Source organism: Staurois parvus, unplaced genomic scaffold, assembly GCF_062004578.1.
Source record: "Staurois parvus isolate SC_StPar_1 unplaced genomic scaffold, SC_StPar_1.0 ptg000689l, whole genome shotgun sequence".
In the NCBI taxonomy this organism is placed as follows: domain Eukaryota; kingdom Metazoa; phylum Chordata; class Amphibia; order Anura; family Ranidae; genus Staurois; species Staurois parvus.
In genome coordinates this window covers 2,020,001-2,035,900 of record NW_028318485.1, presented here as the reverse complement: position 1 = coordinate 2,035,900, position 15,900 = coordinate 2,020,001, and the positions used below count along the sequence as shown (strand labels likewise).

Genomic DNA, 15,900 nt, shown 5'->3' with positions numbered 1-15,900 from the left:
ACATGTAAAGAGGGAAAAAAAACACATTTGAGTTGAAAAAAAAAACAGTGTTCAAAAAGGAAAGTACAGCAAATGGGTGATGAACATAAGAGCAGGGGATAGAGGAAGAGCGTAAATGAAGGGCAGATGGAGACAAAAGCAGATAGGTGAGCAGGGTGTAGAGGAGCAGAAGAGAACTCACTGGAACATAAAGAATGAAAACAGAGTGTACAGAAGGAGAGCAGATCAGATGGAGCAGAGAGGATAGGAAGAGAATAGAACAGACATGAATGTCATTGTCAGGACCAGAATCTGAACCCACAACCTCTGCTGCATCTGGCAGTAGCTCTTCTTGCTGAGCTACCTGGGATGCTGTAAAACATCCTGTCTGATCCTTTGGACAATCCTGCCTTGTACCTCATTGCTGGTGAACCTTGAACTCTTTGCTCCTCTTCATATTTAAGCCATGCCTTTGCACTTCCTGTTTGTCAGATTACTGTGCTCTCTCCAGCCAAAATCTTGCTTCTTTGCGTACCTGCAGCTGTCCTTATCTCCACTACCACTTGTTATCAACCTTTGGCTTGTTCCTCGACTACGCTTCCTCTTGATCCCAAACTGCAACCACTTGGTACCAACCTTTGGCTTGTTTACCGACTACACTTCTGCTTGAAGTGTACCAGCTATATCTGCTACTGGAGCCTGGCTTGTTCACCTTCTGGTCGGGTAAACCTGAGGACTGCGACCTGGTACTAAAAGGCAGCAAAACCCATCTCCACCATCAGAAGCTGTGGTAAATACCAGTTAGTGCTTAGACCTTGCACCTTGGACCTGTCACCCACCAGTGTAACCTGCTGATGTACTTATCCAGCTGGCCGATGGGAGCCTCTCTACTGCTAAGACCACTGGTCTCTGAGCCTGAACCCTGACTGTGACAGTCATTTACAAATACAGAATACATGCAGCATTTTAATTTCCATGCATTTTAGTTTATCAGCTCATTAAGGTTTTATTACACAAGTCATACATGTAATATTATTGTGTTATTCTGCATTAAAAATCAATTCACATAGATTGTTGCACAGGTTTGAGTGTGTTAATATGCTGCTACCTTCTGTTTATGGTTCACAGTGAGTTTCTATGAGATCTCCAAATGTGACCAAAAAAATGAGCCATTTCAGGTGGTGATAAAATAAACATTTTAGGTTAATGTTACATATGCAATGCACATCGTTAAAGGAAGATTTTTAACCCCAAGAAATATTTAGGTTTGTGTGCTGAACGTTTGAATGTGAAAAACATAATGAAGTAAAACGATGATTACAGTGATGAATATCTTTGTGGACTGCCACTATTTGGAAGGGGGAGACAGCTAGGCACAGAACTAAGAGAGCACAAGACACAGTAAGTAAAAAGGCACAATGGAGAAAATAAAGGACAAGTTAAGGGTAGTGGTGCACCGAAATGAAAATTCTGGTGCCGAAACCGAAAATTCAAAATGCACTTGGCCGAAAACTGAAACAGAAATGCGTAGTTTTAAAAAGAAATATATATTTTTTGGAAAAAATACATTCTTTGATTAAAAAAAAAAACAATATATACCCCAATTTTTTTTGTAAAATATGAAAGAGGCTGTTACGGCGAGTAAATAGATACCAAACATGTCACGCTTTAAAATTGTGCAAGCTCCTGGAACGGTGTGAAACTGCAGTACTAAAAAATCTCCATGGGTGATGCTTTAAAAGTGTCTACGGGTTAGCTGTGGAAAGTTACAGAGGAGGTCTAGTGCGAGAATTATTGCTCTTGCTCCGACGTTTGTGGCGATACCTCACTTGTGTGGTTTGAACACTATTTACATATGTGGGCGTGGCCTACGTATGCGTTCACCACTATGTGCGAGCACGGGGGGGGTGGGGGGCACTTTAACCTCCCTGGCGGTATGAATTTTTCAGATTTTTGGTGCTGAAAGCGGTACCATTATTTTGCATGGAAATTTGGCGTTTTATATTGTAGGCCTGTAATTCTTAGGAATAACTCACTGAAATCTGTCCGAACAAGAGTCTAGTAAACATCCCGGGTATGATAAAACTTGAAAAACGAAATCATAAATTATAATTTAATAAATCATAAAAAATAATATAATAATAAATTTAATTCAATAATATAATCAAACCAAAAACACTGAAATGTGAAATATAGTTCGCACATCACTGAGCAAAGTCGCAAAATCGTTTTCAGTGTCTGATGACGAATTTCCCCCACGAATCATTATCACTCAATTCTGCAAGTGGTTCTGATTTACTATCGCTGTTCTCTAGCCGGTCTAAAACCGCTTTTGACCTAAAGGGACGCTTTTTGGACGCCATGGACATTTGTCAGCTTCCAGGCAGAAAGAACAGTAAAAATGCAGGCAGGGCACAGGACAAAGCACTCGGGACAAAATGTATGTGAAATGGTTTGATACAGGAATGTTATACTATGTGATTTTAGTGTATTTAGTGAATATCACTTTCTGTCATTTTCAAATTTCCTGCCGGTTCCGTCCCCCGTACGTCCCGACGCTCGCAGAGGACGGAACCCAGATGCCAGATGCCGGCATCCGCCGGATTACATTGCCGGGGACACTGCAGGAGGGACATCGTGGAAGCGCAGGACAAGGTAAGTGATCGAGGGATCGCAGAGCAGCGCCGCATGGTAAGCCCGAGTGTAGATTGGGGTTACCGCTTGTGGCACTCAAACTTTACCCCGAGCTACACTCAGGAATACCGCCAGGGGGGTTAAACTTTTTTTTTAAATTCATTTGTTTTTTTGCACTGTCCCTTTAAAAAAAATTTTAATCACTTTTATTATTATCACAAGAAATGCATGCATCCCTTGTGATAGAAATAATTACTGACAGGTCCACTTTATGGAGAGATATGGAGTCAATAAGACCCCACATCTCTCCTCTGCAATGTAAAGCATTGGATCAAATAAAAATAAAAAAAAAACAAAAAAAAAAAACATTGATCTAGTGCTTTAAAAAAAAAAAAAAAAAAAGGCTGGAACCAGAAGTGACATCGCTCCGGTCCTCCAAGGACCATCTTTCCTTCACTCATCTCCAGGGGCAGACTGACAACTCATGGGGCCCCCGGGCAATAGGGGATCATGGGTCCCCTGTGTCCTTGCCCAAACTCAAAAAAAGCCTATGAAAAAGGTACCAGGGGCATCTCATGGGGCCCCTTACTGACCCCGGGCCCTTGAGCAGTGCCTGAGTTTCCAAATGGTCAGTCCGCCTCTGCTCATCTCTATGCCCAGTACCGGGATCGTTCGATGGTTTCTCAAGTAAGGCTGAGAACTACCGAGCGGCGGCCGATGGCGACGGCAGGCGGGTGGCGGCAAGGGGCAGGCTTTTTTCGGCACCTATATCAGTGCTTTTATTCATTTCAGCCGAAAGGGGTGTTTTCGGCCAAAACGTTTTGGCCACCGAAATTTTGGTGCATCCCTAGCTAACGGTGACATGGATATTGCAGAGATAGGCACAGATGGAGACTACAGAGAAGACTGTGATAAATAAACTGGATTGGAGGAAAGGAAAGTGGGGCATGCCATGAAAAGAAGACATGTCAGGATACTTGACTTCTCCACTTTGCATAATTCATTTTCCTCCACTCCATCATGTTTACCCTGTTTCTACAGTCTGTTGGGTGATCTCCTTTTGTAAGATTTTTGAGGTATCTGATGAAGTGACATTACAGCAAAGACAGGGGAGCAGAAGAGCAGGGATACCACTGGATGAAGATCCCTTTACCTCGAGAATATCTCGGACCTCACAGCTGTTCTCCAGGGTTTCCAGTTTTAGATGCGCTGTACCCAAGACACGATCGGACTTAAAGAGCCCCCTACAAGCACACCACACAATACAAATGTATTAATATCGAACGAGATCCATATGGCATGATTTCAAATGCTCTCATCTCTATTTTACCCTTTCTGGATGATTTCAAATTTGATTCCTTTTGCCTGAATCGCCCTCTTCAACCCTCTGTGACTGCGATTAATATGGAGCTTAAACTTCTCTTTAAACACTAGAATGTAACACAAGAGACATTTATGAAGTCAAGTTACAAAACACTGATCACCACTCTGACAACACATCTTTGCCATACCTGGCGAGTTGGTCCCCTTTATCACATTGGTTTTATCTCGCTGGGCTTCCTCCTGCAATGCAGCAACAAGCTGGGTAAGCAAATATTGCATAGAGTGAATATATTTAGACCTTTCCCTGTATGTGTGTGCGCATTTAATTTCACTGTAACAGGGAGCCTGACTTCTTTGACTTGCATGCTAAGCCCCACCCACCCCCATGCACCCTGTTCAATAGCAGTGCTCCTGACTGAAAGACTCTCCTTTATACATCAAAATGGCAGTTAGGTGGAGCTTAGACAAGGATGTAGACAGCTGGCAACAATCTAAAACTAAATCTCTCCTTCTATAGTCACAACATACACATTTGTAATGTCAGCATTGTAAGAACAATATAAAAAATAGTAATTTTGACAATCTTGTAACCCTAGGTTCACATCTGTGCAGGTGGTGCCACTGCGGATCCGCAAGAAAATCCATGCAGCCGCACCACCCGTACAGAAAATTGCGGACCCGCGGGCGGGTGCCATTATTTTTAATGGCACGCCGCCCGCACTGGAAAACGCAACCGTACTGCTAACCGAGGTTCCCGTGCGGGCTGCGTTTTCCAAAGAAGTGCAGGGGCTTCTTCCCTGTGTGTCCTGGGCACGGGAGTCCATTCAAATGAATGGGCTCTCGTGCCCGTGCAAAACGCGGCCCGCACGGCTGCATAAATGTAAACCGAGGGTCAAAGCTTGCGTGAAAAATCTCCTTTCATGTTGTGAATTCTGCCTGTCTGCTGCCTATCACTTTCCACAACCTTCTGGATTCCCTGCATGCTTTGAAGCTTCTCCTCTGTTGTTTATTTTCAATGTCTAAGGACTACATATCCCACTGTAACTTGCTTCCTGCAACCAGTGATTCCTGCACTGACTCCGCCTCCTGAGATGGTTTGTATGGCTCTGTGAATTCTGTGACGCAGCAGTACTTACTCTCAGGGCATAGTGTCACCAAAAAAAATTAAAAAGTGTGGGATTCTTCACAAATTTAGTTTACAAATTTGAAGACTGTTTAGATTAATTGGAGAGGGGTAGTAATAATTGAAACACAATGATAAAATGAATATAGGATTTTAAATGTTAGATATGCTTAAAAGAGAAGTATGGCCAAAGCTTTTTTTTTTTGCCATACTTTTCTTGTGGATCACTGGAATGCTCTACCCAGAGTGAGAGTGAACTGCTCTCAGCTGATTTTGCAGTACGACTCCAAGCTCTGGAAGTATCCCAACAATATTGTCAGGATCCACCCGGCTATGTGACTGACAGATGGTTCTGCCTCTCAGCGCACAGCTGAGAGCTGGAGCCAGCTTCGTCTGCCCTCACTCCTGCCCTGCAGTGAGCGCATGAGAAGCAAAACGGAGAGCAGTGATTGATAGTCACTGCTCTCTACTCTGAGCAGACAGACAACTGCATAATCAGAGGTCATGTGATTGCATAGTTTTCAGTCTTAGAACCAACGTGGGACAGCTTGCAGCCTCACAAATATATCTTCTTTAAAAGATTTAGGGAATTCTTTTCTCTTTAAAGTATATGAAAAAAGGCAGAAGTTTTTAGGGAAAAAAGGATAAAAAAAAATGACAAGATAACTAGAAACAAATAAAGTATTAATTAGATGGCACCGACTCCCTAGCCAGCTAACTCATGCAGTTGCTTTTCGCTCTGCAAACTGCCTCCCTGAATGCCTGAAAGTGGGCACATTCTACTACATGTGGTGGACTTGCCCACTGGTACAAGCTTGGGGGTCACAGGTCTATTGACTACTTCATATTCTCGATAATAAACTATTCCCGAAAACCTTAGGGTATCCCTCAACACTAATTTGCACTTGTGACTCACGTCCTGACAGCCAGGCAACAAACCATTGCTGGGAATCCTGGATCTAACTTCTTACTTGCAGACCATGACTGGCACCTATTTGACCTATAGTAATACTACCAACAAGGTTAGACAAAGTCACACCACCCCCTTCCTTCTTTAGCCACTCCTCCCCACCCTAACCCCGATATATATATATATATATATATATATATATATATACACACACACACACACACACACACACACACACACATACACACATACACACACTGTGCTTTATTGTTATTATTATACAGGATTTATATAACGCCAACAGTTTGCTCAGCGCTTTACAATATAACGGGAGACAATACAGCAACAATACAGTTCAATACAAGAGGGATAGGAGGGCCCTGCTCCTTGGAGCTTACAATCTAGGAGGGAGGGGCTGGTGGTACAAAACGTAGTAACTGTGGGGGATGGACTGGTAGGAGGAGTAGAAGATTCCATTATTAACTGAGGGCAGGATAGGCTTCCCTGACATCACCTAAAAGTGAGCAGAATAGGCGATAGTCTGATAAATTGGGGTAGAGAGTTCCAGAAGATAGGGGAAGCTCTGGAGAAGTCCTGGAGATGAGCATGGGAGGAGGAGACAAGGGAGCTAGAGAGCAGGAGGTTGTGCAAGGAGTGGAGAGTACGGTTTGGGTGATATTTGGAAACCAGATTGATTATGTAATTTGGGGCAGAGTTATAAATGGCTTTATATATTATTGTTAATGTTTTGAATTTTATCCGTTGGGCAACGGGAAGCCAGTGGAGGGATTGGCAGAGAAGGATGGCAGATATGGAACAGTTAGTAAGATGGATGAGTCTGGCAGCAGCATTCATGATAGACTGAAGAGGGGATAGCCTGCGATGAGGTCGGCCAATGAGGGAGTTGCAATAATCAAGGCGAGAAATAACCAGGGAGTGAATAAGTTGCTTAGTGGTTTCCGAGGTTAGGAACGGGCGTATCTTGGAGATGTTGCGGAGATGAGGTCTACAAGATTTGGACAGTGATTGGATTTGGGGGCTGAAAGGACAGATGGGAGTCTAGGATTACACCTAGTACCCTGGCATGAGGGGGGGACTAATGATTGTGTTATTGATCTTTATGGAGAAGTCAGGGGAGGGGGCACGGGCTGGAGGGGAAAGTATGAACTCCGTTTTTGAAATATTGAGTTTGAGGAAGTGGAGATTCATCCATGCCGATATGTTGCTTAGTAGGTTAGTAATGTGAGAGGAGACTGAAGGGGTGAGGTGAGGAGGAGACTGAAGGGGTGAGGTGAGGAGGAGACTGAAGGGGTGAGGTGAGGAGGAGACTGAAGGGGTGAGGTGAGGGGTAGAAAGATAGATTTGTGTGTCATCAGCATAGAGATGTGCTTGAAGACTTCACTCCTCATATTGTCAAAACAATTGTTTTACCTAATTTTATTCATGTTTCTCTTGGACTTTTTAAAAACTTTTTAACAATAAAACCTTTTTGATCAGAAAAAACATTAGGTAACATTTTTTTATTAATTTGAAACAATTTGTGATTGCAGAGAGAGTGGCTCTATATAATTAGAGGGACATACATAAGTGTGCACACCAAAAGAGGTGTAATAAGTAAATAAAAGGGGTAAGAAAACAGGGAAAGTTGAGAGAAGAAAGTTGCTGCCCTTCGCAGCTATCGCTCCCATAAATCACTAGAGGCCACTACTGCCAGACTCCTGACAGCATCATTAGTCTGGGATTTATTATGTTACTGTGTGCTATACTGCCCTGATAGATTCCATTCAAGGAGATTCTTTCATCTTGGTACTTGGGCTGGCAATTGACTGCTAGACCTGAGCACTGCATCTTGGGAAGAGGCCATATGCTCCCGTAAACTGAGCAGCAACAGGCATTTTGCAGCAGCAGCTATGGAGGACAGAGCACAGGGAAGTGCTGTAAAAGTGAGTATAGGGTGGTGGACAATAAAAAGACTCTATTTGCCCTGAATGGTCTCTTTAAATTCACCAAACCCCAGACTTTTAGAGATGGGTAGAAACCTAGTAAAAGTAAAAATCACCATTCATTGAATTATTATTCTCGCAGACTGAAAAGCTCTGCCTTCTCTCTCACCTTGGAGTCTTATACCTCCGGAGGAAATATCTTTAGGATAAAGCAAATGAAAAATTCAATAAAGTAGGATCCACCTATGATTGCAGTGCGTGGAAGGAGCTAGGAAATTATTTTTGGGTGGATTGACCCCTTTATATAGTTTAATCCCGATGCTCCTTACCGTACTAGGATAGGCAAATTCAAACCGAACAAAGGTGTCCATATCATTCTGAGAGGATCCTGTGACAGAATCAGATTGTCAGGGGAAGTAAGAAGAAGAGGAAAATGACAGACAGGTATAAGTGAGTAATAATTACCAGCGGGTGTGGGTAAATTCACAGCTTTGGAGATGTACAGCACAAGGTCTGAAGCGGTCAGGTCCGGGAAGATCCTGTAGGTGACAGACAAGTGTCAGAGGACAGCTGGGTTTCCGGAGGTACATCTATGCATATATTACAGAGTCACTTACTTGACAACGCTGACAGTTCGCTCCTCGTAGTGACAGTGAGGCACTGCTAGGCCCCGTGCATGTGCCTGTTTTACAATTTCTATATATTTCATGCATTCCTCTGCTAATTTCTCATACCTGGTGAGGAAAAAGAAAACACACACAAATGGGTTGATTTACCAAAGGCAGGTAAACTCTGCACTTTGCATGTGCAGTTGCACTCCTCAAAGTGCACTTGTTCCAGAGCTTAGTAAATGAGGCAAAGTTTCACTTTGCAAAGAATACCCAATCACAAGCAAATAAAAAAAAAAAAAAACCCCAACTAAAAAGAATTTTAGCTTGCACATGATTGGCTGCTGAAAATCAGCAGAGCTTCCCCTCATTTAATAAACTCTGGAGCAGCATCAGTTTGTGGAGCGCAACTGCACAGTCTATTTGTCTTTAGACAATTAACCCCAAAATCTTCAGATCCCTACTAAGCAAAGAAAAGCAAAGGGGAGAGAGAGAGAAAAAGAGAAGGGGAGAGAGAGAGAAAAAGAGAAGGGGAGAGAGAGAGAAAAAGAGAAGGGGAGAGAGAGAGAAAAAGAGAAGGGGAGAGAGAGAGAAAAAGAGAAGGGGAGAGAGAGAAAAAAAGAGAAGGGGAGAGAGAGAGAGAGAAAAAGAGAGGGGGAGAGAGAGAGAGAGAAAAAGAGAAGGGGAGAGAGAGAGAGAAAAAGAGAAGGGGAGAGAGAGAGAAAAAGAGAAGGGGAGTGGGGGAGAGAGAAAGCAAGAGAGGAAAAGTGTTTTTCTGCACCAAACAAAATCTCTATTCTGGATACTTCACTCTCTCATGCATTAAACATGAACAAAAAATGCATTTAAAAAGCAAACAAAAATATGCACTTTTGTATGTTACTGCAGGCATACGGATGTGTATGGCTCGTGAGAGAAGGGCAGGAAGTGGAAGATAGGTGGGAGAAAAAGGACAGAACAGATAGTAAGATGACAAAGAGACACAGGAGCCAGGGTGTACACAAATCAGTCAAATCAAGAATCAACAATTTCTTTGTAAAAATAAAGTTGCAATAAAGTTGCAGTTCCTTCCAATGCTACACACAACTACCCTCTTAGAAAAGTCCTCATAATATTTCAAGATAGCATTCATCCTATGCTACACTTCCTTCTTTATTGCATGATATAAGCAACAATTTATGAGTCGGACTGCTTGAGGGAAAAAAATATTTTGTAAGCTGTTAATAGGAGAGGCAATACTCCTTTAGTACAAGAGAGAGTATAGAGAAAGAAACAGTTCGTCAGGACAAGACAGAGTACAAAGGAGGAAATGGTTGGCCCGGACATGACAGAGCATGGGGGAGGAAATGGTTGGCCCGGACAATAAAGAGTATGGAGGAGAAAATGGTTGGCCCGGACAATAAAGAGTATGGAGGTGAAAATGGTTGGCCCGGACAATAAAGAGTATGGAGGAGAAAATGGTTGGCCCGGACAATAAAGAGTATGGAGGAGAAAATGGTTGGCCCGGACAATAAAGAGTATGGAGGAGAAAATGGTTGGCCCGGACAATAAAGAGTATGGAGGAGAAAATGGTTGGCCCGGACAATAAAGAGTATGGAGGAGAAAATGGTTGGCCCGGACAATAAAGAGTATGGAGGAGAAAATGGTTGGCCCAGGACAAGACATAGTATGGAGGAGAAAATGGTTGGCCAAGGACAAGAAAGAGTATGGGGGAGGAAATGGTTGGCCAAGGACAAGAAAGAGTATGGGGGAGGAAATGGTTGGCCAAGGACAAGAAAGAGTATGGGGGAGGAAATGGTTGGCCAAGGACAAGAAAGAGTATGGGGGAGGAAATGGTTGGCCAAGGACAAGAAAGAGTATGGGGGAGGAAATGGTTGGCCAAGGACAAGAAAGAGTATGGATGAGAAAATGGTTGGCCCAGGACAAGACATAGTATGGAGGAGAAAATGGTTGTCCTAGGACAAGACAAAGTATGGAGGAGATAAAATGAGACAGAATACAGCATAGATAATTGTGGGAGATGGAATTTCAATAACCTTTCAAAAGGTAAAGGGTAAACAATACAACAGAGATGTATACTTGCCAAATAAACGTGCACCTATTACCCTAGATGGGGTAATATACTCTACCCTTAAAGCAGCCTGAAGTGAGTTCCAACATGGTAAAGCATCACTACTATGTCCTAGCTGGCACCTTCACCTCATTTTAGGTTGCCTATTAACTCTTTTCCAGAGCCCCTGAATCTCAGAGATACTGTAAAATGCAAAAAACTCAACCAAACCCTGGCACCTATTCTCTAGTGGCCAGCCAGGCTGCCCTTGGTGATGTGATATACCAGTAGTAAGGCAGAGCAGGTGGGATAAGGCAAGGCCAGGCACTAAGCATCCTAGTCAAGATTTGCATACTAAGGTGCACCCAGTTGGGAGGGACGAGAGGGGAGGGACGAGAGGGGAGGGACGAGAGGGGAGGGTGGGTGGTAATCAGCGCACCAGATACAATCCAGAAGCTTTCCTGAGCTACTCTGCATGAGGAAAACAGCTACAGACTCCAGTATTTTGCCTTCCAGTATGGTTTCCTCCTGGCCACCTATACTGATCCCTCCTGGCCCCCCTATACTGTGCTGTGCTTTTCTGTCACCCCTACACTCTTCCCTCCTGGCCCCCCTGTACTCTTCCCTCCTGCCCCCCCCCCAACCCTGTACAGTTCTCTCATGGCCCCTCTACACTCTTCCCTCCTGAACCCCCTCCCTGTTCCCCTGTACAGTTCTCTCCTAGCCCCCCTGTACCGTTCCCTGCTGGATCCCCGTGCTCTGCCCTGCTAAACCCCTGTACACTACTTATCTTAAGTTTGACCAAGAATTAAGCATCTGTGCAAATAGAAAGCAAGTTTCAGATTAACCGCTTCTCAACCGCTCTATAGCAGATATACTGCTACAGGGCGGCACGGGTGCGCAAAATCACAAATGTATACATGATCCTACATTTCTGGGTAGGGGGCGCGCGTGTGCCCTACTTGTGCAGCCATTCGCGGCCGTCAGTCACCGGGTCCCGGCCGGTGATTGCCGAGCATCTCCGATGGGGAGGAGAACGGTTTGTAAACAAAACAGTTCTCCCTGTCAGCTCGTGCACAAGCAGTGTGCTTACAGTGAAGCACACGAACACAGCACATAGTGAAACAGCACACAGTTAACCCTTTGATCGCCCCTCATGTTAACCCCTTCCTACCCAGTGCCATTAGTACAGTGTCAGTGGCCTAAATTTATGACGAAATTTGATTTGGTTTATTTTTTTACTGGACATGTTTAATAGTAAAAAGTAAAAAATACAGTTTTTATCTCAAAATTGTCTTCTTTTTTTTTTCTAATAGCACAAAAAATTAAAATGCACAGGCAATTAAATACCACCAAAAGAAAGCTCAATTCGTGGGAAAAGAAAAACGTAAATTTCATTTGGGTGCAGCGTTAAAGGACTGTGCAATTGTCAGTTAAAGTAGCGCAGTGCCATAACGCAAAAATGACCTGGTCAAGGAAGGGAGATAATCCTCAGGAGGTAAGTATTAATTTTTATCCTATTGTTTAATGCTCTAATAATAATTATTGTTATATCTACAGCTCGCTGATCACATCAATATTCCATCAGCTGTACATATGAAAATTATTTCAGGGATTCCCTGAGATCCCAGACTTTTTGCCAGGGGTTCCTCAAAAGGTAAATTTCCACAGTGCAATTTCTGCTGAGAGCAAAGCTGAAATTTGCAGTGTAACAAAATAACTTTTAATTTGTAGGACTACTCCACGCTGAATTTTTAATTTTTCCGAAAATTTCCATTTTTTCTGGAAAAAAACGTTCCGCCCCGGCTTCAAAATTTCTGGATATTTTACATCTCTACTCAGCATTCAGAGCTTCAGAGGTGCCAACTAGGAATTCTGAGAGATATGCATACAGCTGAAGCTGGTAGCTCGAATGTAATGGAGAGGCTTTAGCATGTTGGGGGAAAATTTAGGTACAATTTAAACAGATAGAGGACATTGCGCACAGTGTAAGGAAGAAACACAAACAGAAGCAGAACACAGAAAATTGAGACTTCAGGTGCAGACAGAAAAACCAGGAGAGGAATGCAACATGTAACTCAAATGCACCAAATAGCCACACAGGATGATGGAGTACTGACTTTGCTGTCTCTGTAATGTTGCCCATGTGTGTGAACTGCTGAGAGGAAGTTGTACACATCTGGAAGAAATAAAAGGGACAATCATTAGAATTCATGTGATCCTTTTCACTTCCTAATTGGGGCGGAGAAGAGTTGTTCATTTGATCATCTCCCTATAAATTTAGGCCAGGTATGGGGGAGGTCACGGGGGGGGTTCAGTCGCAGACAGGGGCATTTTTCCTGCATGAGTGCATTTTCTGCTGGAGTGTGAAGCAGCAGTTGAACACAGCACTGCAGTTTCTACTGGAGTGTGAAGCAGCAGTTGAACACAGCACTGCAGTTTCTACTGGAGTGTGAAGCAGCAGTTGAACACAACACTGCAGTTTCTACTGGAGTGTGAAGCAGCAGTTGAACACAGCAGTTTAACTAAAGCAGGATAACTCAAGCAGCAGGAAGATACAACAAAGAACTCTACTGCATGCTGGATGGACTGCAAGCAAACACCCAGGGAAACATCTACAAGTTTGATTCCCACTCCATGTACCTTTTAAAATGCCCCCTCTACTTCTTTTCATATTACTATCCTCTGTTCTCAAAATATAATTTCTTTACCCCTCTGCTCCACCCCAAAGTTTATACATCACTCACCCTCACTTCTACAATCTCCCTACTACTGCTCTCATCACCTCCTGCTAATACTTTACTCACCCGCTGACCCAAACACCAGGACAGGAAGGCATGTGCACTCGTGCACATCCCGCTCCCACCTTACGTTCCTCACCCTACTTCTCCTAACCTTTGGTGATATCTCCCCAAACCCTGGTCCTCCACTTTCTCACCCCCACACCAGGCACCCTCTTTCCTCCGGGAATAGCTGCAAGCCACTCAGTTTAATCTCTATCCCTGTGCACCTAAAAACCACCCTCCCTTTTTCATGTGTGCTCTGGAATGCCCGCTCTGTCTGTAATAAGCTCACCTCTGTCCATGACCTTTTTGTCTCCCGCTCCCTTAACCTACTAGCAATTACAGAAACCTGGCTTCAAGCATCAGACTTCTCCCGCAGCACTTTCCTATGCAGGCCTTCTCTGGACCCACTCACCCAGACCCAGTGGTCGAAAGGATGTGGGGTTGGTTTGCTTTTATCCCCACTGAGCACCTTTCATGTCCTCCCTAACCCTCCCTCTCTATCCTTCTCTTCTTTTGAGACTCTCTGAATTCAGCTCTTTTCTCCCATTTCGCTGAGGATTGCAGTGATCTAACGGCCTCCTGGACCAGTGTCTCGCTTTCTTGATGACTTCCCTGTCTGGCTACCCTACTTTCTCTCCTCTGAAATACCCACTATCATTCTTGGAGACTAACATCCCCATTAATGTCAACAACCCGGCTACATCCCAACTCTTCAACATAACCTCATCTTTTGCCTTAACACAATGTATACAGTCCTCCACTCACTCTGATGGAAATACATTAAACCTTGTTTTCTCCCATCTTTGCACTCCCTACAACCTCACAAACACCCCCTTTCCTCTCTCTGATCACAATCTCATCACCTTCACAGTGTCCTCATCTTCAAACACTTATCCCTCCAAGCAGCAAACAATTACCCGCAGAAACTTTCACTTAACTTCAACTTAAACCCTTCTAGTTTCCACTCTGCAACTGACTGCCTCTATGACAGAATCTCTCCCGTTCTGCCCTGACCTGTCTACCATCTCAAGCTCAGTCGGGTTGGATGGGGACCATTGGTGGACAGCCATTTTCAGGTTTCTCCAGAGATGTTCCATAGGGTTTTAATCAAGGCTCTGGCCGGGCCACTCTAGGACATTCACAGAGTTGTCTCTAAGCCTTTTCTGTGTTGTCTTGGCTGTGTGCTTAGGATTGGTGTCATGTTGGAAGGCTAACCTTCAAACCAGTCGGAGGTCCTGAGCACTATGGAATAAGTTTTCATTGATGATATTTCCATACTTTGCTCCATTCCCCAACCCTAACCAGTCTCCCAGTCCCCGCTGCTGAAAAACACCCCCACAACATGATTCTCCCACCACCATGCTTCACTGTTGGATGGTATTGAGCAGATGATGAGCAGTGGCTGGTTTCCTCCAGACAATGTTTAGAATTGAGGCCAAACAGTTCAATCTTGGTTTCATCAGACCAGAAAATCTTGTTCCTCAGTATTATAGTCCTTCAGGTGCTGTTTTGCAAACTTTAAGTGGGCTTTCATATGTTTATTGAGAAGAGGCTTTGGTCTAGCCACTCTGTCATAAAGCCCAGATCGATGGAGGGTTGCAGTGATGGTTGTCCTTCTGGAATTTTGTCCCATCTCCACACAGGATCTCTGGAGCTCAGCAGAGTGACCATCAGGTTCTTGGTTATCTCTCTTACTAAGGCCCTTCTCCCCAGATTGCTCAGTTTGGCCGCGCAACAAGCTCTTGTAAGAGCCCTGGTTGTGCTAAATGTCTTCCATTTGAGAATTATGGAGGCCACTTTGCTCTTGGGAATCTTCAGTGCAACAGAAATTTTTGTAGCCTTCCACAGATCTGTGCCTTACAAGAACTCTGAGCTCTGCAGGCAGTTTCTTTGACCTCATGGCTTTTGCTCTGGTACAGTATGCATTGCCAGCTGTGTGGCTTTTTATCGAGAGGTGTGTGCCTTTCCAAATCATGTGCAATCAATTTAATTTACTACAAGTGGACTCCAATCAAAGTGTAGAAAAATCTCAGCAATGATCAAGAGAAATGGGAGGCGCCTGAGCTAAATTTCAAGTGTTGTCGCAAAGGGTCTGAATACTTATGCCAATGTGATATTTCACATTTTTTGCAAACATTTAAAAAATTTCTGTTTTCACTTTGTCATTACGGGGTACTGAGTGTAGAATAATGAGAGAAAAAATGATTTCAAACAACTGTAGTATAAATCTGCAACATAACATTGAAAAGAGTGAAGGGGGTCTGAATACTTTATGCATGCACTGTACAGTGCACAAATTTAACACCCAAGCCCAGCAAAAAAAAGTGATCAATCCTGGCTCTTGGTTACAAACGCCAGATCAGAGCTTTAAAGAATGTTGTGCATAGTAAGATGGATCTTGCATAAAATAGCCCCCTCATCCCCCCGTCTCTACGATTAAACAGGTTCTTGGGTGAAATGCATCCAGTGGGAGGGCTTCATTTTTTATGTATTCTGACACCAAATGTTAGGATTATGTGACTAGAACAGGGTGGTTCTACAACT

The 15,900-nt window shown here is 43.7% G+C and overlaps 1 protein-coding gene across 2 annotated transcripts in view; it reads right to left on the bottom strand.

Moving 5' to 3' along the window:
- Positions 1-15,900, bottom strand: part of CC2D1A (coiled-coil and C2 domain containing 1A) — a 104,289-nt gene that overhangs the window by 22,315 nt on the left and 66,074 nt on the right. For both annotated transcript variants that reach the window (XM_089652638.1, XM_089652639.1), the window contains exons 16-22: positions 12,691-12,749; positions 8,530-8,646; positions 8,378-8,451; positions 8,242-8,300; positions 4,125-4,176; positions 3,944-4,043; positions 3,767-3,857 (exon numbers count right to left, since the gene is read on the bottom strand). In XM_089652638.1, the coding sequence (XP_089508764.1) occupies positions 3,767-3,857; positions 3,944-4,043; positions 4,125-4,176; positions 8,242-8,300; positions 8,378-8,451; positions 8,530-8,646; positions 12,691-12,749 (552 nt within the window). The remainder of the gene's footprint in view (positions 1-3,766; positions 3,858-3,943; positions 4,044-4,124; positions 4,177-8,241; positions 8,301-8,377; positions 8,452-8,529; positions 8,647-12,690; positions 12,750-15,900) is intronic.